This window comes from Castor canadensis, chromosome 9, assembly GCF_047511655.1.
Source record: "Castor canadensis chromosome 9, mCasCan1.hap1v2, whole genome shotgun sequence".
In the NCBI taxonomy this organism is placed as follows: Eukaryota; Metazoa; Chordata; class Mammalia; order Rodentia; family Castoridae; genus Castor; species Castor canadensis.
In genome coordinates this window covers 117,583,544-117,610,785 of record NC_133394.1, presented here as the reverse complement: position 1 = coordinate 117,610,785, position 27,242 = coordinate 117,583,544, and the positions used below count along the sequence as shown (strand labels likewise).

Here is a 27,242-nt window from a genome sequence, read left to right as displayed (position 1 = left end):
CTCAGACCTCTATTCAAACTCATTCTAAACCACAACAAGAAAAAATAATCCTGTAAATACTAAAATTTAGTTGATGTGAAAATAAGCAAATAGTCAAATATAGTGATAAAACATCATTCAAGTGAAAATGTACATATTTTAAACAAAATGTATAGCTTAGAGCTAAGGATTAATGCTCTAAACACAAATAATTCATTACTGCACTTGCCTAGATAATTATGAAAAGCAGAGGCAGTATATTATCAAATGTTAAAGACTGGATTTTTAATGATGATGCTTCAGGATACCAGAGTAGACTCCTAATTTTAGTGGATAAAAAAATTATGCATAAACATGGTATGAATTAATAGACTTGAATGGCATATTTCCATATGCTAATAAGAATGGAAAATTATTAAAATATAAGTTGGTTAGCTAGCAACTTATATAGCAGAAAACATACATTTCCTCTGTCACTCAGTTCTTCCAGTATTGGAAATATGTTTGTTAGAAGATATCAATGGTGCATGAGGGGGAAAATTAAACATTAAAATTCCCAGAAATGGAGAAAAATGCAAGTCATTAACTTAAAAAATGGACTAATTTCCAGTGGTCAAAATCATGGAGATTCTGTTGCAATAACACATTGATAATTTTTCAGTTTCTTGCTGCCCTTTCCTTCCTCAAAAAAATCAAAATTCATAAAGTGAAAGAAAGTACCATTCAATTAATGACAAAAGTGAAAACAAACACACTTTATACATGCTGAGAAAAATAGCCAAAAATCTGATACAATATCGATAAAATAAAATGCTGTTGACACACAAACTTCTAACCTGGAAACCAATGATTAAGGGGAAGAATATAATTATTCTGCACCACTTTTACTGGAAGTGCAACTACACCAACCTGGCTGCCCTCCAAAACAACAAATATTGAAAAAATAAATAAGTTAAAATAATACAGAAAACCAACACAAATGTATTGGCTTACTCTACTGATACAATTTACTGAGTATACTAATTTTTATTATATCAAAAATCACTAAGAATATAGCTAAACTTAAAATTTTAACAATCAATCCCATTCTTGCTATTAAATATAAATGTTTAATTGCATATTAAATACGACATTAATTATAAACTAGTACTATATTACTTATATATTTATACTATAACTAAATACATAAAATATATTCTAAGCACAGACATACTAACATCAAATGAATTGGTATTTAAAAATAAATTTTATTTATATAGGTATGAATTTATATAATTCCTAGTTGTAAAATGTTATTACTGCTATCAAATGTTAAAAATATGAATAGAAAACATTAGGTCATCTTATTAGTATTATGAAGCACTGACTAATATTACTATTATTAATTACTTATTCAAACATTACCAGTGATAATGCCAACCTAAGTACTGGCTCTTTCCACCACTTTTTTATGAAATTTTAAGTATCAATCAAGCCATTGAGAAATCACAAAATATATTTTAGTATTAAAAACAGACAGGAGATGGTTTTGGTAATGAAGAATTGTGAATATGTGTGTTACACTTGTATTGAGTTTGTTAAAATCATAGAGCAGATGAAAATAGGTCAATGGAAAAATAAATCCAAAGAAATTTTTCTTGAACCATGAGGGCAAAGGCTATTCTTCCCTTTCAAATTCCAGAGATGATCAGTCTGAAGTAGGAAGAATGGGAATGTTAAGTAGAACAGAGAATGTGGTTTTAGTTAAATGGCCATTTCCAGATCATCTAGAAATAAAACAAAAGACTATTAAGTAATGAGGTAAAAAAAAAAAAAAGCAAAATATACTGATCCTTAAGAAATATTTTACATTTGAGAAGCACAATGAAAAGCTCCAGGTAAGAGAAGAAAAAGTTTACTTATGTATAATAATAATCATATTGGTATTAGAATTAGTCACAATAGTGAAATTAGAGTTTAAAATTAATTTTTAATTAGCCAATATAATTATTAATAATAAGATAAATTATTGAAGGATTAAAAAAGAGAAAATAAAGAACAATTTTTCTTTCAAACCAAAGAGTTAATTTTTCTTTTATCTTAATTATTATTTTCTTTTATCTTATCTTTGATAACTTGAAATTTGGCACACCAAGAATTAAAAATATCATGACAACAATCCAAGAAAAGTAAAACCAGAAATGGTTAAACTATTGTGAATTCTTTAAACTGAGATAAAGTGTGCTAAATGCAGATAGTCATTTTTCACTTGTACATTATTTTCCTTTTTGCTCATTTGTTTTGATCATGCACACACTATTATCAGTTTAAATTTAGTTTATTTTTAATGAGGATTTTACTTAATGATTAATCTGATTTCTTTCAGCTATGGTGCTTGCCATAGGAAGAGAAATGTGAAAGAATCTTGTTAAGAAGTCAAAATAGAAAAAAAGCTATTGGTGATATCTAGGCACCTCTAGAGAAGCATTGCTACAACTGACATTAAATGATGAAAACATCCCATAATCCGCAGGCTTTTTGCAATTACATAAGCTACCTTTTTTCACTTTATTTCACATTTCAACAATATCATAGAATCATTCTGAGGAGTTTCCCATATGGCATTTCATAATAAAAATCTTTATAATTATACAATTTTTGTTATTTTGATTCATACCCTGAAAGACAAATGGATGCTTTTTCATGAACTTTGCAAAAAAGAGGTTGTGAGGTAGGGTTTTGAGGGGGAGGAAAACCCTTTCACACATTTCCTTATTACTTAGGCTTTGACTCTATATTACTTCTTGAACCATTGCAATAGTATCCACATTTTTCTCCCTGCCTGTTTTGTCATTCCAGTACACACTGTTATTTCTTCTAATTATCTTTCAAGAACATAAATGCAAAGATATCATTCTGCTGAGAAATGCTGACAAGACAAAATATAAATTCTTAGAATGACACTGGTAATGGTATAACCTGGCTATAAACCACTTTTCTATCCTGAACATGGGTTATTTTCTTCTCTAAGTTTCTCATTGTCTAAACAAGCACTGTCTAATGGAACTTTCTATGTGATGGAAATGTCCTATATCTGCACTGTCCAATACACAATCCATCAGCAACCTGTAACTATTGAACATTTAAAATGTACTTAGTTCTATTAAGATACTGGATTTTAAATTCTGTTTTGCCTATATAAGTTTAAATCAACCTGACCAGTGGCAGGACATCACACCCTGGGACATAAATGCTGCTCTCCATTTTATTCTCATCTGTAAGCCTCAACTCAGCTTACTTGCTTTTTCTGCCTTAAATGGTCTTTTTAATTTGTTCCTCGGAAAATTGAAACTTGTTCTTCAAAGAACTACTTCAACAAATGTTACACTTTCTCTGATTTTTTTTTGTGCCAAACTTCCTTTGGAAGAATTAGTTTGCATGCTTTATGAATGAATTATTTGCACTTCAAATGAAAAGAATCTTTTCACTCTGTTGTAACCCACATTGACCAAAGCCTCTTTTCAACACGATGTGCCTGTTAAATTAATGTTTCACAGACTACATTTCATGGTGCTTCAAGCCTGTCATGGGTGCTAGGCTGGGTCAGGCTTTGTGGTAACCGTCTATTTCAAGAAGAAGCTTATGTGGCAATAAGAAATATGTTCTTTTCTCTTAAAAACATATCTTAATTGTATTCACTGTAGAAAATAATTTTACCTCTGAAAACGAGTGAAAAACCACCCATGTAAATGTTAATTTCCTCACAGCCTCTTTGATTAATTTTGATTTTTATATTAAACTATTATATTGTACTTTATTACCTTATGTTTGCATTTCTAATCTTTTTCCCCATAACTAAAATTACAGATCTCTGAAAGCAAAGGACACATTCAATTTCTCTTTGCCTCCAAATTACCTTATTCATGGTTGGTGAAATAATTTTCTATTATTTTATGTTTTTACCAGATTGAAAGCTTAAAACTAAGAAAGTTCTCTTTTCAGATAAGTACACCTGATCTATGCATCATATAGTTTTCTGAGATTTCTGATAGCCTGTGAGCTAATATTCAAGTTTCATATGAAAAGCTAGTATTTGCTAACATTTGGATAACTACTATTACATTTCTATAACTGCTACCTCTTCCATAAAGAGTCTTGATTCCACTGTCCAACTTACTTAGCCTAACTTCTCACATGTTCTTAGAAGTAAATGTTGACCCATGCATACCTAAATCATGTTCTTAATGAATAGTAAGAAAGAAATGCATATTGAATGAAAATATGGAGCAAGTCAAATGTCATTGAATTCACAATAAAAAAGAAAGAAGAAAGATGGAAATAAGGGAAGATGAGAAGGAAGGAAGGAAGAAGGAAAAAAAGGAATGGTGGAGGGAAGGAGGGAGGGGGAAAGACAAATATTTGATGTGGATAATAAGGTAGAGACCATCTTTATTAATTTATGGTTTTATTAAAGAATTCATTGAAGCTAAAAATCTGTTGTGTTCAAATATCAGTTGTACCTAAAGGAAATAAATCAGGACATTCTTAGATTCTTAATTAAACAGAACAGATGGAAAGAAGGGATTTTAGTTTTGCTTTATATCAGACATGTTGAACCTTCAGTGAATCCAACCAAGGTCATTGATCTTGACCTGACCATTGCCATAAATAATTGAAAGTAAAAATGAGAAAATGCTGGATTTCAAACTATTCAGAATTTTGAGACTCTTGTTGAAATTAGGGAGATGGAAGGAAGGAGAAAGAAATAGAGAAAGGGGAGGAGACTAAAACACAAACAACTAAAACACGTTAAGGATAAGATGTTGCAGTATCTCTGAGTCTAGATTGCCCATGATTTTCCTGGATGGAAGAGAAAAAAATTGTGGATTCCATAGGCTGTAAGTGGAAGACATGAGGCAACACAAATACATCTGTCTGTTCCTCAGAAAATCACATTCTTATTTACTCCCTAAGCAAGACCATGCAGCTGAAAACTGATCCAATGTTTTCAAGCACCATTAGATACTGAAAGAGCTCATAAAGCACATAACTGATCCAAAATAAAAACCTAAAGCATTTTGCTTTGAATGCTTATGAAAATATTTTTGGCAACTAAGTAGTCAGTAACAATATCAGTTGAACTATTGCTAGCACCATGTAGTGTTTCAAAACCATCATTTAATTTTTACTCATTATTTTAGGATTTTGTATCCTGGTATTTATGCTAATTTATTGTTATTATAATTAATTACTATTTTTTGAACTTACTGAGGATTGAACTCAGGGTCTTGTACTTGCTAGGCAAATACTCTATACCACATGAGTCTGTACCCAGTCCTTTACTTTTTAGCTTGTTTTGTAGATGGCATCACGCTTTGGCTGGCTCATCCTTGGATCACAATCCTCCTAACTCTGCTCCCAAGTAGCTGGGGTTACAGAGAGCATTATAACACTTTGCTTGTTTTTTTTGAGGTAGAGTCTCATTAATTTTTGCTGGGCTGTCCTCCAACCACAAATCTCCTTTCTCTGCCTCCTCAGTAGCCGTATTCTAAATTTTAAAGAATAAACACATAGCCTATTAAATAACTGTTCTGGAATTGTGCTTAGAATATGGAAGTCCAGTGTGCAGGTTGTGATTGATAGCATCATAATTTTGAAGTTTGCTTTCCCATATTTCAGCTCTCCTGAATAAATGAGCCATGCAGAGCTGTGGTCATAACAATAGTACATATGTTATATATATATTTAGAATGACATTATAAAATCCACGTGACATGGTACATTGCCTGGCTTTTAATGTTACTTATGTTTGTACTAAACACTTCCAATAATAGTTTCTGAAAGTGAAAATTAGAAACAGTTATGGATGAGCAAATGGTGAAATGAAATTTACAGTGATTGCCTTGCTTTTATTACAGGAAAATGGTAGAAAAATCTTCATTTTCCTTCATCTAAAAATTTAGCAATAATATTAAATCTGACATTATTTTCTTCTGATTACTTGTCCATTGAAAGGACCACACTTTATCCTCTGGATAAGCTAAAATAAAGTCAAGTTGAAAGAGTCACAGGCTGATTGACTATATAATGCAAATTCTCAAATTTTGTACTGCCAATGATGTACTCTCCTTTCTTGAAATATTGTGGGAATCAAAGCAAAGCATACTGGGCTTTGCTCCGTGAAAAATAAGATGAAAAGTAACATAATCAAAAAGTGCTGGCAAGTTTTATAAAGAAACTAATGGTAAAAACAGGGAGGGGGGGAAAAACATTGAATCCTAAAACTTACAAAGTTTTTGGGATGGAAACCTCCATACCTCATTGTACTTATGTTAGCATTTTAAGCTTGACACTCATGGATAACAGTTCTTTATAGGCTTCAATTATTTATTTTGAAACACATCTGCTTTGAGAGTATTTATCAGAATCAACAGAGAAGTGTCTTTTTGTTAAACTAAAAGTTTAATTTTCTGAGTATGAGAATAAGCAAATAAAAAAGGTTAAAAATATTGAACTCTGCTACCAAAAAAAAACCCCTGGATTTGAGTCTTAGATACTATATGAGGTAAGCTGTCCTTTTGCAAATCACTGAACTCATGTTTATAGATTTGTTCAGAGCATAAATGAAATCATGCATGTAAAATGCTTGCAGTAGTTCCTGGAAAATTCAAATATTAGATATTATGATTGGGTTGATATAAGAGAAAGAAATTACTGTCAATCATCCAGTACCTTAGTAGATCAGAGTGATTAAAATCAATTTTAATATATGAATTGATCAATATAAAATTTCCCAATACTATGTTATTGGGGAGGGGTAGTAAAGGAGTATAACTATGCAAAAAACAAAACAAAAAGATCTCTTTTATTACTATGACTTTCTAATCTAACACCGGTGAATTTTAACATTAAAGAGAGATCTTAATCTCTAAAAGTAAATTAATTTTGTGGATGACTTGTTAAAAATCCAAATTCTAATTTAAAACAGAATTGAAAGAGAAATCTGAACTGTTTATGTACAAAAGCTGTACCACTTGTGGAAAAATTTGTATCACTGTTTGATCCCATCAGGGACATTGGGGAAATATAAATAAATATGCTGGTCTTGGTGAACAGAGCTAAGTGCTCCGATTTCACCTTGATTTTACTTTCAAGTAAATATAATTCAAATACTCAAAACAGTATCTCTAAGTAAGCTGGACTTTATGAAACAGACATGTTTCTCAACATACCGAAGCCTTGTTTTTTAGCTTCCTATCTCTAGCGGTCTTTCCTTTTTTGTTGCTGGTAAAATAATGCAACGTTCCATATTCCATTAAGGCTGCAAAAACAAAAATGAAGCAAACAGAAACGAAGAGATCCATCGCTGTCACATAAGAAACTTTAGGTAAAGATTTCCTGGCAATTGTACTCAGGGTTGTCATAGTCAAAACTGTGGTAATACCTGTGGAGAGAGGAAAAACACAAAAGATTAAAATAATTTCACAGACTACTTTTATTCTTCCATCTGCTTTGGCAATATTGTAAGCTAAAATAAGCAATGAAAACAAAAGGATATGATTACACAAAGAATTACTGGTAACCATAGCTACATACATTCAGTGTGCTCTTTGTGTCTGTGTGAATTGTAGTCATTTGTCTCCTATTACCCATGCTTCCTTCTCCCATGATAATACAATCGCCATTTTTAAAGCTGGTGTGTGGGTGCCTAGAAGAGTAACTTGAAGAGTAACTTTATTTGCCACTTTCTGTACAGCAAGTGTGACACAGCATAGCAGCAAGGAGACTAGGTCAGGAATCAAAGTAATGTTTAAAAGAAGGCATTGAAGAGATGGGGACTGCCCTGCTTTCTTTCCTAAGTGTTCTGCTGGAGAACAATGGCCACAGTGTCAGACACCTCCTTACACTATTAGATTAGACCTGGGATTCCACAACACAGCAGAAAGCTAGACCCAGACACAGCCTGTGTCCCTGAAATGCACATGAGAAGCAAATACCCATCTCCACTTCATTGAAGCAATAATGATTTGAGATTTTCTAACCTATCCCAGTTAAAATTCATCCAAATTAATATACTGTTTTCTTACATGATAACTTGTATTAAGCTTATTTTATAAATCTCTCTAACTTTAAGCAAAGAATAGAAGTATAATTATAATCAGGGAATACTTCAGAACTAGTAAGTAAATATTAGTATTTTTAAGAATTCAGCATATATAATTAGGATCACCCCCAGGACCCATGCCTGGCTGTGCACCTTTGGAAGTATCTATCTGTCTCTCTTTACCAATTGGCCTTCTTAAAACTATTTGTCTTTGACCACTGAAATCACATATGCACTTCTATGCTTCTTTGCGAGGGGGGTAGGGGGGGAGAAATGACCCAAACAATGTATGCATATTTGAATATATGAATAGAAAAAAGTACCAAAAAAATCACCATATTTCTCATTCTTCATACCACCAAATATAGCTCCAGGAATGGAATTGCTTACTCTCTTAAAAGTACTAATTATAATGATAAATGCTTCTTAATTGGCCAATATTTTGAAAAAGTTGGCAAGATTTTTAATAAAAGAAAAGTTAGAACTGCTGAAACAGTAGCTTCTTTGGTACCATGAAATCAACAACCACTGCTGCCTCTCTTGTCTCCATGGGAACATGTCTACCCAACACCTCCTCTCATATGCCCATCTTTTCATTTGAATTGGTTCTTAAGACTGAAAAGAAAAGACACAGGTGTGGATATCATAAAGGCAAATATATGTTCAATCTCTAGCTTCCCCATATATTTGCTTTGAAAACCTAAGGAATTGTGACAGGGCTTTGCACTTGCTAGGCAGGTTCTCTACCAGTTGATGCACACATCCGGTCCTTTCAGTTCTGGTTATTTTTAAGATCTGGCAAGCCTGATTACAATCCTTCTATTTTAAGATTCCTACCATGGCTGGGATGACAGATGTGCACAACCCCACCTAGATTTTGGTTGACATGGTATTTAATGAAGTTTGCCTAGACTGGCCTTGAACCACAATCCTGATCTCAGCTTCCCAAAGTAGCTAGGATGACAAGTTTGAGCCACTGTCCACGCTAAAGGAAATTTCCTAACTTCTCTGTATTGCTCAAATAAAAATCTGACAGTAATATCTTGCTGGTATCCACAACAAATATATACAAAACTATTTAATTTACTCATTTTTTAATGTAGATAGATTACTGATTTTAAGATTTTATTTCTTCATAACATTAGTATTTTAAAGCTGAAATTTACCCCTTTATATAGTGTCTTAGCTGAATTGCACAAATATTTATATGTTAAATTCGTAAAAAAATTTGGTTTGAGATATTTTCTAATTTCCCTTTTTTTCTTATTGGACCCAAGGTTTATCTAAAATATCATTAAATAATCCAAGTATGTGAGGCCAGTATTCAGTATATAATTTTTGATAATTTTTTATTACTTTCATTTTTGTTGGAAAATATACTCTGGAAAATTTTAGTCTTTTGAATTTTATTGAAATATTGACTAATATTCTGTGTGCACTTGAAAATTTCTTGTGTTCTGAAGTTTAGCATAGTGTTCTACAGGTATAATGTTCTATACTAAACCATTCAAGTGGTTGATAATTTCATTCAAATTTTCTATATCTAAACTGATTTTTACTTTAGCAGTAAATGAGAAAGGGATATTTCAGTGTCTAAAAATGATCTCAGATTTGCTTATTTTGTCTGTATTTCCAAATAGTATTTGCTTCATGTTTTTAAAACCAAAACTATATTTTAAAGGTCATGTACATGGTAAATGTTAAATAATTTCAATGAACACATCTTTTTCTTTCAAGTTTCATTCTGAAAGACTGTTTATTAAACAAATGTATAGCAATTAATCACTTGTGTTCTTATATGATTTTACAACCTTAGTAGATGGTTACCACAACAGAACAAATATCACTTTAATTCTAAACTCCCCTTTTAATCAATGTTATTGTACAGACAACTCTCAAATATCCACAGATCAAGTACACATTTTACACAGTACAGAAACTAAAGAGTTTCTTGTTCCTTTCATCAAACTACCCTTTCAAAGAGTTGGCTGTTGGCCTGGACTCCTGGCTCAAGTGATAAAGGTACTGCCTAGTAAGCATGGGGTGCTGAGTTCAAACCCCAATACCATCAAAAAGACAAGCTATTACCTTCAACATTATAAGAGCAAGGGATTACAAAGCCATCCAAATATGCACCAAAAAATGGTGATTACTGGAGATTCTGTTAAATCATAAAATAAAATCTTTATGAAAGGGAAATTCCAAAATTATATATACTACTTTTGTATTAATTATTCTTTTGTATCTATGCTTCCTGTGATCTCTGTTAACAGGAAAATTTCTGCTAACAGGAAAATTTCTGAAATTTCAAGTTCCTTCCAATTTTATTTTCTTTTTTGTTTTGCTTGTTTTTTGTTTTTTTTTAAATTTTTTATACAGGTACTCACTCAAACTTGCAGTCTTCCAGCCTCAGCCTCCCATGTACTGAGATTGGAGGCATGTGCACCACATCCAGCTTCTACTTGATTTTAATATATTCCTTTCCATGTGGTATTGCACTAGAGTTTCTGTACATTTTTTTCCTGACAATACTCTAAAGGAATATTTCTAATAGATGCATCTATAGGCTTCCATTACGTTAAAATGCTTTTAACAATCCTGTGATATTATTGTATAATGTTACATATCATACCCAGTGATGTTCTTGCAGGTACTGCATCTTTATTGATCCAAAAAGACACCCAAGAAAGAACAACCGTTAGAATACATGGAATGTAGGTTTGAATGGTGAAGTATCCCATTCGTCTACTCAGATCAAAAAAAATCGTCATGATAATATAATCCCCTGGAAGAAAAAAAATTTTATTTTAGCTAAAAATACATGAAAGTATACATTATAGCCCATACATTTGAACACCAGTGCTACTCATTCATTCACTGATTGGTGTTTTACACTTACCAGAGATGGTGTGAGAGATTTCAGTTGAGTTCCGTAATCCTACAAAGGCAAACTGATATAATCTCCAGTATTTAGGATCAGCTACTTCTACAGAGGGCTTTTTCCACTTATACTCAATTTCATTTTTAGGGTATCCATCTAGAGGAAAAATAAAAATGTATAGATTAGCAAAATCTAAAATATTTACCATTGCAAAACCAACAGTGTCCAAACACTAACCCTAAAAAGATCTTCTCTCATTTGTTATTGTAAGATATTCCAAATACTGATAATAGTAGCTAACATATATGTATAATTTAAATAATATTCATATAACAGTTATTTCTCCCTTATATGATAGTTTTAAAGATAACTTTTCATTTAGCCCGTAGTGTTTTGGGGGCTAGGACACTTCTTTATGAGGTCCTATGCCTCTTATATCTCAGCTTATGGAGTGATTTTGTATAAATGTGTGTGTATACATGCATACATATGCATAATTTTTGTATACATAGCCCTATTCAGTCTGTTCTCACACTTACTATGTATCCCATTGTGGCCTGGAAGTTATAATCCTCCACAGCCTTTGAGTGCTGGGTAACAGGCATGCATTACCACATCCTGACAGAATTTTCGTTATACTTCCACCCCAGAAGACTGTCAAAACCAAAGCAGGTATTTCCCATGTTTGGAAAATGTCCTAGGTTATATTGGCTGCAAACCTCTTTTTTTGTTTTTAACTTTTTATGCGAATTTTTGCGGCTGAAAATTTCTTCCTGTCAGTGCTCATATATTTTTGGAAATATTCTGATACTAGGAAGTTCTTAATTATTTCAAGAAAATAACTGAATTCATTAATTCAATTTAAATATTTCCAAAAGAATATATCATTTTTGAAGGCTCTACTATCAGCAATGTGATAAAAAGAATTGTCCTATTTGCTGATAGACAATAGTTTCTATTTTCCTCATCTTCTTTATAACATAACAGGGCTCCAGTTATGTTATTTTTCCATACTTCCTATTCATTATAAATACAGAGGCAACATAGTATAGTTATAACATAAAGCAATATGGGAAAAATAAACAAGATTGGCCAGATATATAGTCATACTAAGTTTCAAGACAATGACAAAATTGGTGCTATAAAAGAATTGTCTGCACAACTGTGCTGTGGAATATTTGAGGTAGAAGCTTATTTGTCTACTGAACCTGTACAGAATTCCTGAGAAAAGTAACTAATAGAATTATACTTATACCATTCATACTCAGCCACATTTGCAAGGATGAATTGTTTGCAATAATGGCCATCAAAGCCAAAGCAATATCACACCAAGATTTAAGAATGACATGAAAAAGGCAGTGCGATGCACCGCTACATCATCAAATATTTGCATATCAAATATTCTTGATGTTCTTTGTTTTGATTTGGCCCTTTTTTTGGTGATAACATAACTTTTGAAATTTAAAGAAGTGACATGAGTTCGTAAATATAAAAGTATGTTTGCAATGGGACAAAATTCATTAAGATAATCCAAGAAAAATAATCAATAAAAGGCAACAAGAAACATTTTGTAATTTAGCAAGCAAGAAGCAGGGTAACATGAATGGTTAGATTACCTTTTACTAAGAAATAGTCCACAACTATGATCGTTTAAAAAAATCAAATTTACAAAGAAGGATAGTAGCACTAGAAAATTTGTGGATGTAAACAACAACATCTTGTTATTCATTTAACATGTTTGTAAGACTTGCTTAAATATGATCTAGAAAGATGTTTTTTAAAAAATATATGTGAAGGGCTGGGAACTTGGCTTAAGGGATAGAGAACACTTGCATAGCAAATGCAAGTCCCTGAGTGCAAACACCAGTGCATGAAAAGAAACAAATAAATTGGTTAAAGTAAAAAACATATATGAGCATAAATGTGTTAATAAATGTGACTTAGAATAATAGGTATATTTTAACATTTTTCTTAAAGGAAAAATGAGATTTTTATATTCAAATTGTTTATCTCTAATGGATAATTTTTCTCCTAATTAAATAAGCTTATTTATACTTTGGCTGTTTCAACACATTAAACTATTGTCAAATATTTGCTACATATGTAGTAAATACTCTTCACGAAACCAGTTTTTTGAGAACTTTTTAAAATTTCCATAAAATAAAGTTAAATGTTGTCTCAAGGAAGATGAATATAATTTGAATCAACTTGATTCCTGCCTATGTGAAAACACTTGAATACAAGTCTATTTTCAGCACTTCTCTATTTATTCAAAATAATGAAAAGACATTTGAACAAAACTAAAAGTTGTGATGATAACTTAATAAAATATATGCATTTTCTACACATTTAGTGTTGCTTTTTATTTAAAAGCAAAAAACACATTATTTGTACTCATATAAAGAGACAAATAAAATCCACACTTCTGAAAATTATGCTTCATCTCATTTCATTTTACATTTTTAAAGAAATAGGGTAAGAGCTAAAATTCTACAAAATTATCACTTACAGCTTGAAAATTCCAGTGGACAAGAATGTTCATCCATAGGAAAGTTATGAAGCTGAAGGTAACATTCAGCATTTATCGTCAGTCTATTTAGGTAGAAAAATAAGTATTAAATAATGATAAATAGCTTCAATCATTAAAAAACTCTTGCCAAATGTTAAAACATGATTTGGCCTATAATAATGGAGTATTATATACTGGAATATAGCATCTCCAAAGTTTCAAAGTCTTAAATGGGAATATTATGACTTTCACAAGTGAATATGAAATTGTAACATTTTCTTCTCCAGCAAACTAAGTCACCCCTGTGTATGTTTCAATGCTATCTATGTAGTTACATTTAGATCATATTTCATCCCACAAAGATACACATACATATACAGGTGCATATTTATACAGATTAACACATTGTACATGGAGACATGGTATTTTTTACTCTGAATTTATCCTGATTATCTTCCCATTAAGAATGATTTTTAATAAACAGATATCACCAATGAAATGAATTAAATAAATTAGAATCTTGCACATTAACTTATATATCAGTGCTTCCTTAGGGATGTTTTATAACACTGTTGAAAATCAGAATATTATAAAATCCTATAGCAGGATTGTCTTATAGAGAAAAACCTCAGTAATTTGCATTGTTTGCTAAAAAAATCATAAAGTTCATGCCACAACTTAATCAACTTCCCAGAAGAAAAATTAGAGTTCTTTTTCTATTTGCTTCTAAATCACTTCACATAATAGCAACTCTGATCTTAAGACAGTGTTGCTAAAGATCTCACCATTATAAATTTTAGTTATGAAGCAAGCTTCCTTTTCTGCTGTGCAAGTGTGAAGATGAAAGATTAGGAGCTAATCAACTATTAATATTGAAAATAAATTAGAGAAGCTGCAAAATGTTATACCTTAGGGTATACAGAACTCGTCCGTCATTCCAAATTCGTAGCAGACGGTTGGGAGTTGTTATCCAGTGGGCATCAGATTTTCTTGAGTTTCTGAAGAAAGTGTCAGGAATCCAAATTTTTCCAACCATATTACTGTTAAGCATAAGCACTTTCATGGTGCTATTGAACTTTAAACGACTGTCAAACCAGGTTTGGGCAAAAATTATATCTATTGTGTATTCCTAAAAGATAAAAAGAGTAAAGACACCATTTAAGATGTCTTCCTTGGAAGTTTGAATTTTTATATTATAAATTGCTTTCAAGAAACTAGCACTTAAACCCTTTTTTTGAAGAAAAATGCCATATCATTATCTTAACCTTTCTTTTTAATTTATATAAAAATTAAGTCATAATTTTTCAGTAATTTTTTTCATTAATTCCCAGTGGGGCTTTATTATCTTTCATTTTGTAAATTGTTTTTTAAGTTTTATAATATGTAGAATATAGCCATTAAAGATAATGCTATCATTATTATTTTTTATGATATTTGCATCATGCTGAAGTCACCAAAAATCACAAATAAGTATAAAATCAAGATATAAACATCCATCAAATTATCTAATTATAGTGTCCTTTAAGTGAAAATTTAATTCCAGTTGTTTAGATCCATTGGTTTTAAATGTTTTGAAGTCACTGCAAAAAATCCTAATGGGCAATTATAATGTGTCAAACAGTATGTTAAGAGTTTTGCACGTTATCACGTCACTAAGTCTTTCCTATTATAGTCTTCACTTTCAGTAACACTTGTTGAGTAACAGAAAGGTAAACTAAATCTCTCCAAGTCATAAACTTAAACCTCAGATGAAATGAAATTGAGCCACTGCAAGGCTACATGACACGTGCACAGTCATAATAAATGTACGTTAATGGTGCTCGTTGTGAGGCCCAATGATTATAAGATTGGAGTAGTACTTTGATCATAGTAAGTAACTATAAAGAGAACATTGCATGATTATGAGAGAACATTCAGAGGCAGGTAACCAGATATTATCTACCTTCGCATCCTCACAGACTGTCTGCACTATTATAAACATGAGAATTTATTTTAAAATAGTAACGAATGATATGCAATAGTCAATACCAGGCAGAAAGGGAATTGGTTAAAATCTGTGTAGTGGGAGGGGGTAGGTGGTTGTGTGTATATAACTTTGACATTAATAGAAAAATACACATTGTAAAATATGAAGTACTATATGAGTTACTTGTGGTGAGAGATATTGGCCAGTTTAACTGAATAAAAATATTTAATATAAGAAATGGAGGCATAATTAAGAACTTGACTAATGAATGAAAAACTGACAAAAATAAGTAAACAATATTCAGTGTATTAATGGGGGAATTGGATCAAATCCTAGTTTGTGGACAGAATATTTATGATTTGTTTATTGGACTATAGACAGAAATTGAGAGCAAAACCTCATTTTATCTTATTTTAAGCAAGTAATGTTACAATTTTAGAAAAGCACATATATTGTAGTTACTTAAAATTCAACATGTGCCCAAGTGGTAATTGAGTATAAGTGTGTGTTTTACAATAACAAGAAATATATATATATATATGTATATATATTATATACATGTTATTATAGACCGTTTTCCATGTAATGATGGAGTGTGTGATTATTCAATGACCTACTCAGGTATTTAGCATGACTTGTATGCCAGCTGTTTTTCTGCATGAATTTGAAGATATAAAGTCCTTGTGCACAAAAATACTGACATTGTGATCCTCTCTTCACAAAGTATTAGTTGTCATGCTCAAATAATTTAGAATTACATACAATTAAATTTTTTTTGCATTTTTGTGTAGAATCAAACTGTGCTGAAAGTACTTTTGTAACCATATAAGCCTTATCATCCCAGAGCCACAAACCTGCTGATGTACTGTTTGTAGCTAGAACTCAAAACCTGGAAACACATCACATAATATATGATAATGAAGCTATTTATGCTGTAGGTGCTTAGTCATCTTATTGAATAATACTAATGGAGTGATGCATAATATGGGCATATATTTCACAGGGAGAATGGATTCTTTTATTCACTATTACTGGTACAGTATTGCTCCTCCTTGAATGCTATGGGAAATTCCTGTACTAAAGTTACTTTTAGCCACACTTCTGGCCTCCTCCTCAAGACAGATGTTGGTATTTATTATTTATTTAGTTAGGATCAGTTATGATTTATCCAACTAGCCTCTTCACCTGACACAAAAGATTAACTGTTCAGAGCCCAACAGTGTAATTACACTAATGACATGATAATTGGTTTTAATAGTAAATATAAACAGAGAAAAGGCTCATGCTCATTTCTACAGCATATGCTGGAAAGAGTAATTAGTCAATGTTATCTGCAGAATTATGTTGTATTTTTGGATGGGCTCAAACAGCAGAATCTGCTTAAGATACTAGCCAAGATTAGAGCTTGGCAAACAGTCAACATTGACTAGTAGGGAAAACCCCATGCTCCTTGGCAAAGCTGAAATATTCTTAACCAACAGGGCATTAAAAGTGGTATTTGAAAACTATTTTTTGTGGTCAGAATTTTTTAAGCAGCTGCAGATAGTGTTTAGCAGCTGCCAGGATACCGCGCCCCCAACCAACACACACACTATGCTGGGGATCCAACCCCGTGCCCTGCGTGTGCAAATGAAGCATTCTACCACTTACCTATATCCCCAGCCCAGAATACTCATCAGTGTTGGAAAGGATATGATTTCTGAGGGATCAAAATTTTCTAAACAGAGACTATTGAAGAAAAGTGAAAAGTTTTCTACTTACAGTTGCTCCCTCAATGATAGATCAAAAAGAGAAAGATGCAGAGCACAGGTCTTGGTAATCCATCCTTCCCAAAGCTTTGCAGAGGCTAATGCTTCCAAGCCCTTTTTAAATTGCTATTCCTTAATAAATGTCTCACTGAGATAAGAAGGTTATTAAAATCTGTGCCATTTTAGGCATAATCAAAAAAATCCAATTTCATTTACTCATTTCTATTAGTGTAATTTCCAGAAAATGATCAAACTATGTTCTTGTACTTCATGTTCCTACTTAAAGGTTATAATCATCAGCATAATAAGTAAAGAAAACATGAGCCAGGTCTTCTACTTACTCAGAACAAGTATAATAGCTTCTAAGAGAAACATTTTGAGATAAAGAACAGTGAATTTAACCTGACCTCCAAGGGATTTTATAAGCTGTTCTGTATTTCCTTGCAAATTAGCCAACATCAATGAACGCATGTGAAAATGTGTGCCATCCTGAATTATTGCTTAATCGAATCAAACCCCAAGTGTTAAAAGTGTATAGTGTTGTCCTATTACTACATTGTGAGTTGAGCCACTATGCAGAACACCACACATTTTAAAGTATTAGCTAGCTCAATTTACAATTTTCATAGTAATGGAAGAAATTTTGCACAAAATGCAAGATCTACCTATTAGTATAGATATATTCAGTTTTATCGATTTCATTGATTCTGATCCCATCTTCTCATCTTAACAATATTCTCTCCCTGTGTCTCACATCTGTAATCCCAGCTATTGGAAGGCAGACATCAAGAAAATCACCAGCTCTGGGCAAAAAAGCAGGAGATACTATCAGAAAAATGACTAAAACAAAAAAAAAGAGCTGCATGCATGGCTCAAGTGGTGCAAAAAGTGTGAAGAAAAGGTCAAACCCCAATACTGTAAAAAAAAATGTTCTGAGTTTGTCACTGACTAGAGTGTGGTACTAAGTCACTTACAGGCAATCAATGCCAAAATATGCACCCTAGACAAGATCACCACTAAGATTCTAGGACTCTGTGGTCATCAGAACATCATACAATTTTGGAAAGTAACTTGTTAATATTTTTCTGTAAACAATGATAGACGTGAAGATGAATTTGGTATCTTCCAATGATATTTCTTCACAAAAATATTTTCCATCTGTATCTTTATTTTTTTAATCCCACTGAATATCTTCTGCATTTTTAGTTGAAAATTGCTTACACTAGGGACTGTCAAACCCAATAAAGAATTTCTAGATGAGCATTTTCAAAATTCTAATTTTGGAATGCTGCCCCAAATTACTAAATCTGAATCTACTGGAGTGATGTTTGAGACTTTCATTTTACTCTTAAAGGAAAATTGATTTTTTTCTTATATATAATTTGGGGTTTTGAAGGTGTGGAAAATGGCTTAAGATTCCATCCTTCCTTCCTCAAGAAATTCATATCTACTAGACTTCTGAAAAAATAAATAAGTAATTAAAAGATGAAGGAGAAAGAGAGAGGGGAGAGAGAAAGAGAAGAAAGATAGCTTCTCACTATACAAACTTATTGAACTCTAGTTGTAGGACTAATCTTAGGACATTTAAATACAGTTTAGAGTTAATATACATACATAGGAAAATTTGATACCTATTCTTCAAATTGAATCATATAGTCTACCATCTGTAAATAATGGCTCTTATATGTGAGAATGTGTGTGTACTTAAGTGTGTGCACTTAAGGGAATTTTAGTTTATAAATTCAACTAATATATGTTCTTGTGTGTAACTTTAGATTGTACACTTCTATGGTAAAAGATTAACTGCCTGAAGTTATCTTAGGCCATGCTAAAGTACCATTTCATATGCCAAGCTGCTTTTACTTAAATGTGCATTATTTTGCTATCATTATATAGTATTAGTGAAGTATTAACTTATGTTAATAAATAATACAATCAGAGGATCCCTAATAACTTTGAGTTTGGTATTAAAAACCCTTGGCAATTATTACATAGCTCAAGTAATTCAGTTTTAAGCAAAAGGGTAAATAATGAGGAATCATAGTTATTCAAATTAACTACAACACTTGACAAACAAAATAGTGACTTGGAGCAGTGATGTTGAAAAAAAGGCTAAACCCAGGTCCTAATTACAGGTATGAAAGTAATGAGAAGCAAATAGACCTTCCCTCTGCTAGAACTCTCCTTCTCAAAACTAGCCAGAGGCCTGAATTATCATGCTGTACAGGCCCAATCAGTATATACTAACAAATAAAGATTCAAAATTGTAATGAACTTGGTATTCTACCTTTAAAAGTATTATTAGATTAAAAATAGACATTTGCCAAACTAAAGATCTATTATAGGATTAAGGTGTGTAGACTAGGAAGAATTAGTATTCTTTAATTTAATGGCACCCTGATTCTTAATGGTAACAAATGAAAACATTCAAGTGTTAAGTAATGAATTGTTAAATAGATTAGGATACTATATTATCACAATGATATACAAAATTTTATGTTTTTAGCATATAACATTTGGTAAAACAATGCTTATAAACTTATGTAGAAAGGAATTAACAGTATTAAACACTGACTATTTCAGGATATTTTCTACTTTTTCTCTCACCTAAACTGAATTCCTATTTTCCATATTGAAGATGCATTTCTTTTATAATAAAGTAAAACACTATTTTTCTCAAAATTTCTTATATAAACAGCATTAAGGTCACCATTTACAGTTTAATCTGTACTGATTCATATACAGATTTTTTTCCTAGCCATTCTCCTCTTATATTAGTTTAGTTAATACTTTTTTTGCCATCTTCCCTGAGGTTTTAAGCTTCTTTGGAAGAATGGGGCCTTATTTTTCCCAACTTAGAAATCAATTCACAAATTGCCACACTATAAGTGACAAATATGACCAAAAAGCATGGCATAAAAATAAAACATACTTGTTTAAATAAAAAATTAAATAATTTTGAAAAATTTTAATACAGGTTAAACTTAATTTTTTTCTTTTTTTTGGCAGTACTGGAGTTTGAACTCACAGATCTTCATGCTTCTAGACAAGCCAGGCACTCTTACCACTTGAGCCACTTCACCAGCCCTAATTTAATTGCATAATGTGAAGAATGACTTCTTATTAAAGGGCAATTAGCATATTGGATCAAAGAAGCACAGAGTTAAAAGTAAGTATCATTTGTTTCTAATTTTTAATTTTATCTGTGCTATTGTTAAATAAAAAGGATCTGAATTTTATATTGTTTTAAAATATGATCTGTGAAAAGAAATACACTTTCATCAAGTGACAAAAGAAAAGTTAATATAACCTGCAGAAATAATGACATTAAAATTATGGTGACAGGCTTTCAAATATTATAAAAACCAAGGAAATAAACTTAAAATTTTAAAGGCTAATTGCACTAATTCAAATACTATAAATTTGTCACAATCAAGAAGTCTAAAATCTTTCTCTTCCCCTCCTACTGCATATGCAGGTCAGTTTTCTAGACAGGGAAAATTTATCTTGTCTGTGTGGTGCTTTTGCTGTTAGTAATTCTTTGAGTTGTAACTGGCAAGGGTGATTCTTTCCTGTTAATGCAGTAAAAGGAACACAACCTTTTTCTTTGTTATGTAAAACCTATGCCTAAGGTTTTATCTCCTTAAATCTAGCAGCAGGAATAAAAACAGAGGGAGGGAAAGAGGAAAAGGTGAGAAAGAGGAAAAGAGAAAGAGGGAAATAAACCTACAGAGTATTAGAACCAGTTACATGACCTATACTGTTCCTTGCAATAGAAGAAATATATAGCAGCTTTCTTAATATGCTTAGAATGCTTAAACTAATGATGTATGTCTGGCAAGTGTATAATCAAAATGACTCTGGTAAAACAAAATAAAAAAGATCTGAAATTCAGTTTTCAATATTTTCAAATAGCTTATTTAAATATACTCCCTCTCCTAAACACACACACACACACACACACACACACACACACACACACACACCACACTCTTGATACTTGGACATTTCACTTAAACTGAATGGAAAATAAAAACTACTATTAAGAAAAAAATTTATTTCCATTCAATAATAAATAATGTTTATGACTTATAGTTCTATCCATATTTTTGTTTAAAAGTTATCCTGGATTTTTCTTTTCCGGGAAAAGTAGTGTAAAAAGTGTCACTTTTCTTAAATATTTCTATACTAGCCAGAGCACATTCATTTTCTTCATTTGCTAAATTCACTCAGTGTTGGTACTGCTGACCCTTGTAGTCCTCTCTGGCAAAGAATTTCTTTGCTGTATAGCTACTGTTTGCTCAGATCCTTTTTGAATTATCCTCCTCATAATACATCCTTTGTCAGCCCTATCTTTATTACCAAGGCCAAAGTTTCTAGCTGGTAGAACAGAACTGAATTCTAGGACTGTGTGACATGTCACTCTTGCAATCAAAATGACACGAATTAAGCTCTGCAAATGTGATCCAAGTTCTTACTCACGACTAGCTTTTAATAAGGTGTTTCTCTTTTTTCCTTTCTTTCAAAATCCTTGTGTTGGTAGTCTCTTAATATTGTACTATATAAAAGTTAGCAGTTGCTACAAGTAAATCAGGTCCAAGTCATATCTGGAATTTCTGGTTATAACTGTTTGTATTTGCTAATCTTAACCTGCAGCCTCTTGTTAGGTATTCCTAATATCATCCTCAGTTTTCTAGACCTCCCATTGATCCAATTGACTTGAAGAATTGCTATAACCCTTGAATATTGCACTTGCTAGTCAGAAAGTAAGCTACTAAGGATGAGACATGTACTCAAAAGAGTACCTACAAAGCTAAGAGGCTAAAAATACTGTATTCTATCTTAATTCTAGTGTAGTAAGATTTTCTTGCCTTCAATTCTGATGGCATATATTCTTCTACTTACATTTAAGATAGTTTTAACCAACTATTTTAACTAACTCATACATAAAATTGAAACACCCTTCCAAGTTATTGTCTTGTCCAGTCTTCCTTATGCATACTGTTATTCATTCTATCAATTATCAAAATTCAATAGTAAAGACATGATCTACTTTTCAAATGACTCATTCATTCAATTGCATATCTTATTTCTTGATGTGGACTCCAGCATTGAAACTATTTATTCATCTAACCCTGAAATAAAGAAAAGCATTATATCCTATTGTGTAGTGATGTTTTAGGTGGTATCAGTAATCTACAGAATTGCATTTATGTAGACGTTTAAAACAAAGTAAAATTTTTCTAACTAAAAAACTAATTTTAATTAATACATTAATTTTTTATCCAATTGCATAAATTGTGTGAGTAATTAATGGGAAGGAAAAAAACAAGCCTACCTGCTTGCTTGCTTAATTACACTCAAGTTCCTTTGCTTGATTACAATCACTTTCAAAGCAATTTTGTTCATTTTATGAAAAGTAAATTTTAATGTTCCTGCATTTCCTTGTTAAAACAGCCTCTTCAATAAGCTTCTTATTAATTAATCCCTAGTATGACATTTTGCTCCTTAATAAACACCATCAACTCTCCCATAGAATTTTTATCATGTCTTAGTACCACTAGTTTCAACAGCGGTTTCATTAATTACCTTTTAAAAAACTTATTACTGTCCAAGGTTACAAGTACATAATTTGCCCCACTGGGAAAACTAAAACTTTACCACCATGAACTGTTTATAGTGAAAGATCATCATTGAAGTTTGTTGGTAACCATCATGTTAAATTGTTGGCATACACTAATACAGCTTTGAATCCTATTATGCTCCGCTCTGTCTTACACTAGAGTTTGAACTCAGAGCCACATGCCTCATAGATACACACTCTAACACTTGTCATGCCCCCAGAACTTTTAGTTTTAGTTCTTTTTTTAGGTAGGTTCTTGTGTTTTCCTCCCAGGCCTGGGGTGGCCTCGAACTGAAATCCTCCTGATCTCTGCCTTCCAAGTAGATGAAATTATAGGTGTAAGTCACTGTGCTTGTCCCCATTTCTCTTCATTTCATTTTTCTTTTTCTTGTAATTTACTAGGAATATGCAGATAAAAATACAAATGCATACTTGCACAAATGGATATTTTAGAAATAGTTAGAAATAATTCTTTTTTAATCTGTAATGAATTTCAAGGTCATTTTATATATTTCATCTTTAATGACCACCCCTTAAATGGTTCATCCTACACTGTCTGTAATTGACTTGGTGATATTCAGAAGTAAATATAGTGATAAAGTGTCACTATTCATGCAAAGGTTTGGCTGTTGGAGAATGGGGTCTGCTTTCACATTACAGGAAGAGATCATTTACTTTCAAAATCCAATGTGATCATGTTTAAATGTCAAAAAATTGTAGACCCCAGACTATCTTAATAGAAATGAATATCACTATACTCTGCTAATAACTAAACAATACATAATGAACTGGTTTGATAATGATGAATCTAAATGATTAGTAATTTGTGATTAAAAAGTGCAATTGAAAACTGGATTAATGATTACATTTTAGTTCAAATTCAGGAAAATTGAGAACAAAATCTCAAACAAAATTATGTAATTCAGGAAAAGGTAAACTCCATGTATTCAACAGGCTTATCATCTTCTAGCACTGGTTACATAGAAAAAGAATATTATAAGATTTTTGTGAAGAGAAAAATTAACATTTTAGTAATACATCACCTTATGAAATCTGATATTTGCAAAGTGTTAAAGTTTTAACATTTTTACAACATCTATTTAAACTGTCTTCTCTTTACAAAAATCAATTGCTTGTATAGGAACTTGTTTGGGGCACAGCTGATCCTAACAGTCACTTTGATACTTTCTCCTCCTTTTATTTCAGTTGGCACTGTTTGGGCTTCATTTTCTTGCCAAACTTGCTGATTCATTTACTATCTCAAGTTTTGGACCCTCAGATGTGTTGTTAATGTCTGATACTCATTCCTGTTTTCTCCACTCTTCATGTGAAAGCTTTTTATCCCCTTCATGCAGAGGTTTATTGCTAATTTCTGACAAAAATTTGGTTGTAAGGTATCTTTCCCTGAGTGTTAGTCCATAGTTAAGTCTTAACTTCTTGGCCAGCCCATGGAGACATCCCATTATCCCCTCAAAATCAATTTATTCACAGCTGGTTTATATTCATTTACATTAAGGTAACAAAGGTCTCAACTATGGCCAAAAATTGTGTTACTAAAGCAATCAGTGTAGACAGCTGTGAAAGTTAATGTGTGTCATGTAAACATGATGTTGAGAAAGAAACAAACTGAGTGTTTGCTGTAATACTACAGGAATAAGAAGACACAAGCAAGAGTTAGGTATTTTATGATGGTTCTATAGGTATAAATCTTGTAATAAAGAGATGATTTGATTCATAATATTGAATAAGTCAAGTAAGAAAGAAAACTAGAAAATTTTAGAGAATTATGGACTGAATTGTGTTACTTCCCAAATTCCTATGTTGAAGTCCTAATGCACAATACCTAAGACTGTGACTGTATTTGGATATAGGAGTGTTTAAGAAGTTATTGGTTAAAATGAGGGCTTTAGGGTGAGCCTTAACTCAATTTGACTTGAATAAGAAGAGAAAATTTCAATACACAAAGAGACACCAGGGATCAGTAAGCACAGAGGTAAAACTATGTGAGGACACAGGAAGGTGACCATCTGCAAGCCAATGAGTGAGGCATATGAAGATACCAAATTAGTCAACACCTTGGACATGGACTTCTAGCCCCCACAATTGTGAGAATGAACTTCTAGTGCTTCAACCTCACAATCTTTGGTACTTTGTTGTGGTAACCCTAGTGAATGAGGTGATCAGAGTTTACAATAGAACTTTATGATGAACATTTTTAAAATGTCTTTTAGTTATATTGTTCCTATAAATTATATTCTTCAAATAGTAATAAGATACTATTATTTCTGTGTACAAAAGATAATGCATGGATACCATTTTCCATCCTCAATGACCCTACTTTGAAATTCTCTCATATTTACTTGTTTTCCCTTGTTTTTCATATTCTTTCTATGTAGCTTCTCTACTCTCAGATTTTTTTAGAAAACGAAGTGTTATGCCACATAAAATTGTATATATTTATAGACTACAGTATTAATACAATTTTATTCTATACAATTTGTAATGATCAAATCAGAGCAATTAGCATTTTTACCTTGGTATCATTTTGTATTTTAAAACTTTAAGCTGACTCTTCCAGTTTTTTATGAAGTATATAAAAATTGCTGTAAACATAGTCATCCTATAGCATTATAGAGCACTAGCACTTATTCCTCCTGTCTGTATTTTGTCTATCCCTATATTTTTATTCCAAACACTTCTAGGCCAAATTTGTAAAATTAGCAGTTCACAAAATTACGTCTGCATTCTTACTTACTCCCTAGCACCCTCAAGCCAATGTCTGATTGCATGACTATCCCTGCATGGTCTGTGAATGTCTTCAGGGTTATGTAGCAAGAAGTTTGGATATGGGTGCAATTTTGAGGATGGATGATGATGTTCAATTCATCTCTTCTTCCTACCCTATCTTCACTGTTCCACTGTATTACATCTTACAGAAATAATCGACATCACTTAATCGCTAATGTCAGTGGCCCAATTTAACCCATTTCTTATTGATTCTATGCATATTTGAAATTTGTTATCACCTCTTTCTTTTTCCTTTATAATCCCTCAGTTTTGTCCTCCTTCTTCTGTCCCTCTCACTTTCTTGAGTATACCCCTCTCCCACACTTCCCTTTTTGCCCCTGGATTTTGTATAAATTGATTTCCTTATATCATTTGGCCCTTAGGCCCATGTTATTCTTAATCTTAATTGAATAATCTTTGGATCTGCATCTCACATATTCTTGAGGTTTTAAGATACATTATACACTGCTTTCCTCCTTTCCTTTCCTGAATCTATGTATATATCCAGCCTTAACATCATTGCTGAAAAGCAGGTATACAGGACAAATCACTGCCGGGCAGCTCTTCCTGAATGCACCCTGGGCATTGGAGATACATATGCTCATTATCTCTATCTCAAGTGATGACTACCATATGTGAAGTCTCTCCAATTTAAAACTTGAAGTCAACCTATGTGCAACCAATGACTTACCAAATTCTGAAAAATTCACCTTGCATGACTTATATGTGCCATTGTCTTCTCCAGTTTAAGTATTCATACACTAGTAAAAGGCCTTGGAAATCTACCGACCAGGTTAATGCAACAAGCTGCTAGGTCTCCCTAAGCTTGATCTTGATCTCTTACATCCATCTTCTATACTATTGATGTGTTAAATATATATACCTACCCATAACATTCTCTCATGGAAAGCTTCTGGTCATTTGTCTCATCTATACAAGGGAGGTATGAGGATAGGTAGGTAACCCCCGCCCCCACAAAAAAAAGATAGCATTTGATGTCTTCAGTGCATAGGAACTAATGCAGAAACTTTAAAGCAACAGAGGCCAATAGGAGAAGGGGACTAGGAATTAGAGAAAAGGTTAGTTCTAGAAGAATCAACTTGGAAAGTAACACATATGTATATGGAAACAAAACTAGGAATCTCCCTATATAGCTATCCTTACCTCAACTAGCAAAAACCGCTGGTCCTCTTTATTATTGCTTATACTCTATCTTCAACAAAATTAGAGATAAGGGAAAAACAGTATCTGCTTGGAAGCGAGGGGGTGGGGGTGAGAGGGAGGGGGTGGGGAGAAAGAGGGGAAGAAAGGGGGGAGTAATGACCCAATCATTGTATGCACATATGAACAAAGGAAATTTAAAAAAAAGGAAAACAACTCAATAGTACACAATGCATAGTCTGCCCATTATGATCAGGCATCCTGAAAAGGGCCCTAAGTGTCCCTTCAGCCTCAGTTTCTTACCTTGCACTTTATATTTCACTAGTATGGAATTAATGGAAGTTCATCTGATTACTTCAGAAAGTTCACCTTCTGTGGCAATGCATGTTTCTTTCTCTGAAAACAATATCCTTCCCATCTCAGACCAACAATTTTTTTCTCAGGCATTTTGATAAATTTTTTCCATTTTTCTTCAGTGACCCACTCTTGATGGGCCAAATGATGA

At 32.2% G+C, this 27,242-nt stretch overlaps 1 protein-coding gene across 2 annotated transcripts in view; it reads right to left on the bottom strand.

Annotated features, from left to right (window-relative positions):
• Gabrg1 (gamma-aminobutyric acid type A receptor subunit gamma1) overlaps positions 1–27,242 on the bottom strand; it is a 65,264-nt gene that overhangs the window by 6,152 nt on the left and 31,870 nt on the right. For both annotated transcript variants that reach the window (XM_074042328.1, XM_074042329.1), the window contains 5 exons: positions 14,361–14,581; positions 13,453–13,535; positions 10,962–11,099; positions 10,695–10,847; positions 7,191–7,402 (listed from right to left, as the gene is read on the bottom strand). In XM_074042328.1, coding sequence (XP_073898429.1) covers positions 7,191–7,402; positions 10,695–10,847; positions 10,962–11,099; positions 13,453–13,535; positions 14,361–14,581 — 807 coding nt within the window. The remainder of the gene's footprint in view (positions 1–7,190; positions 7,403–10,694; positions 10,848–10,961; positions 11,100–13,452; positions 13,536–14,360; positions 14,582–27,242) is intronic.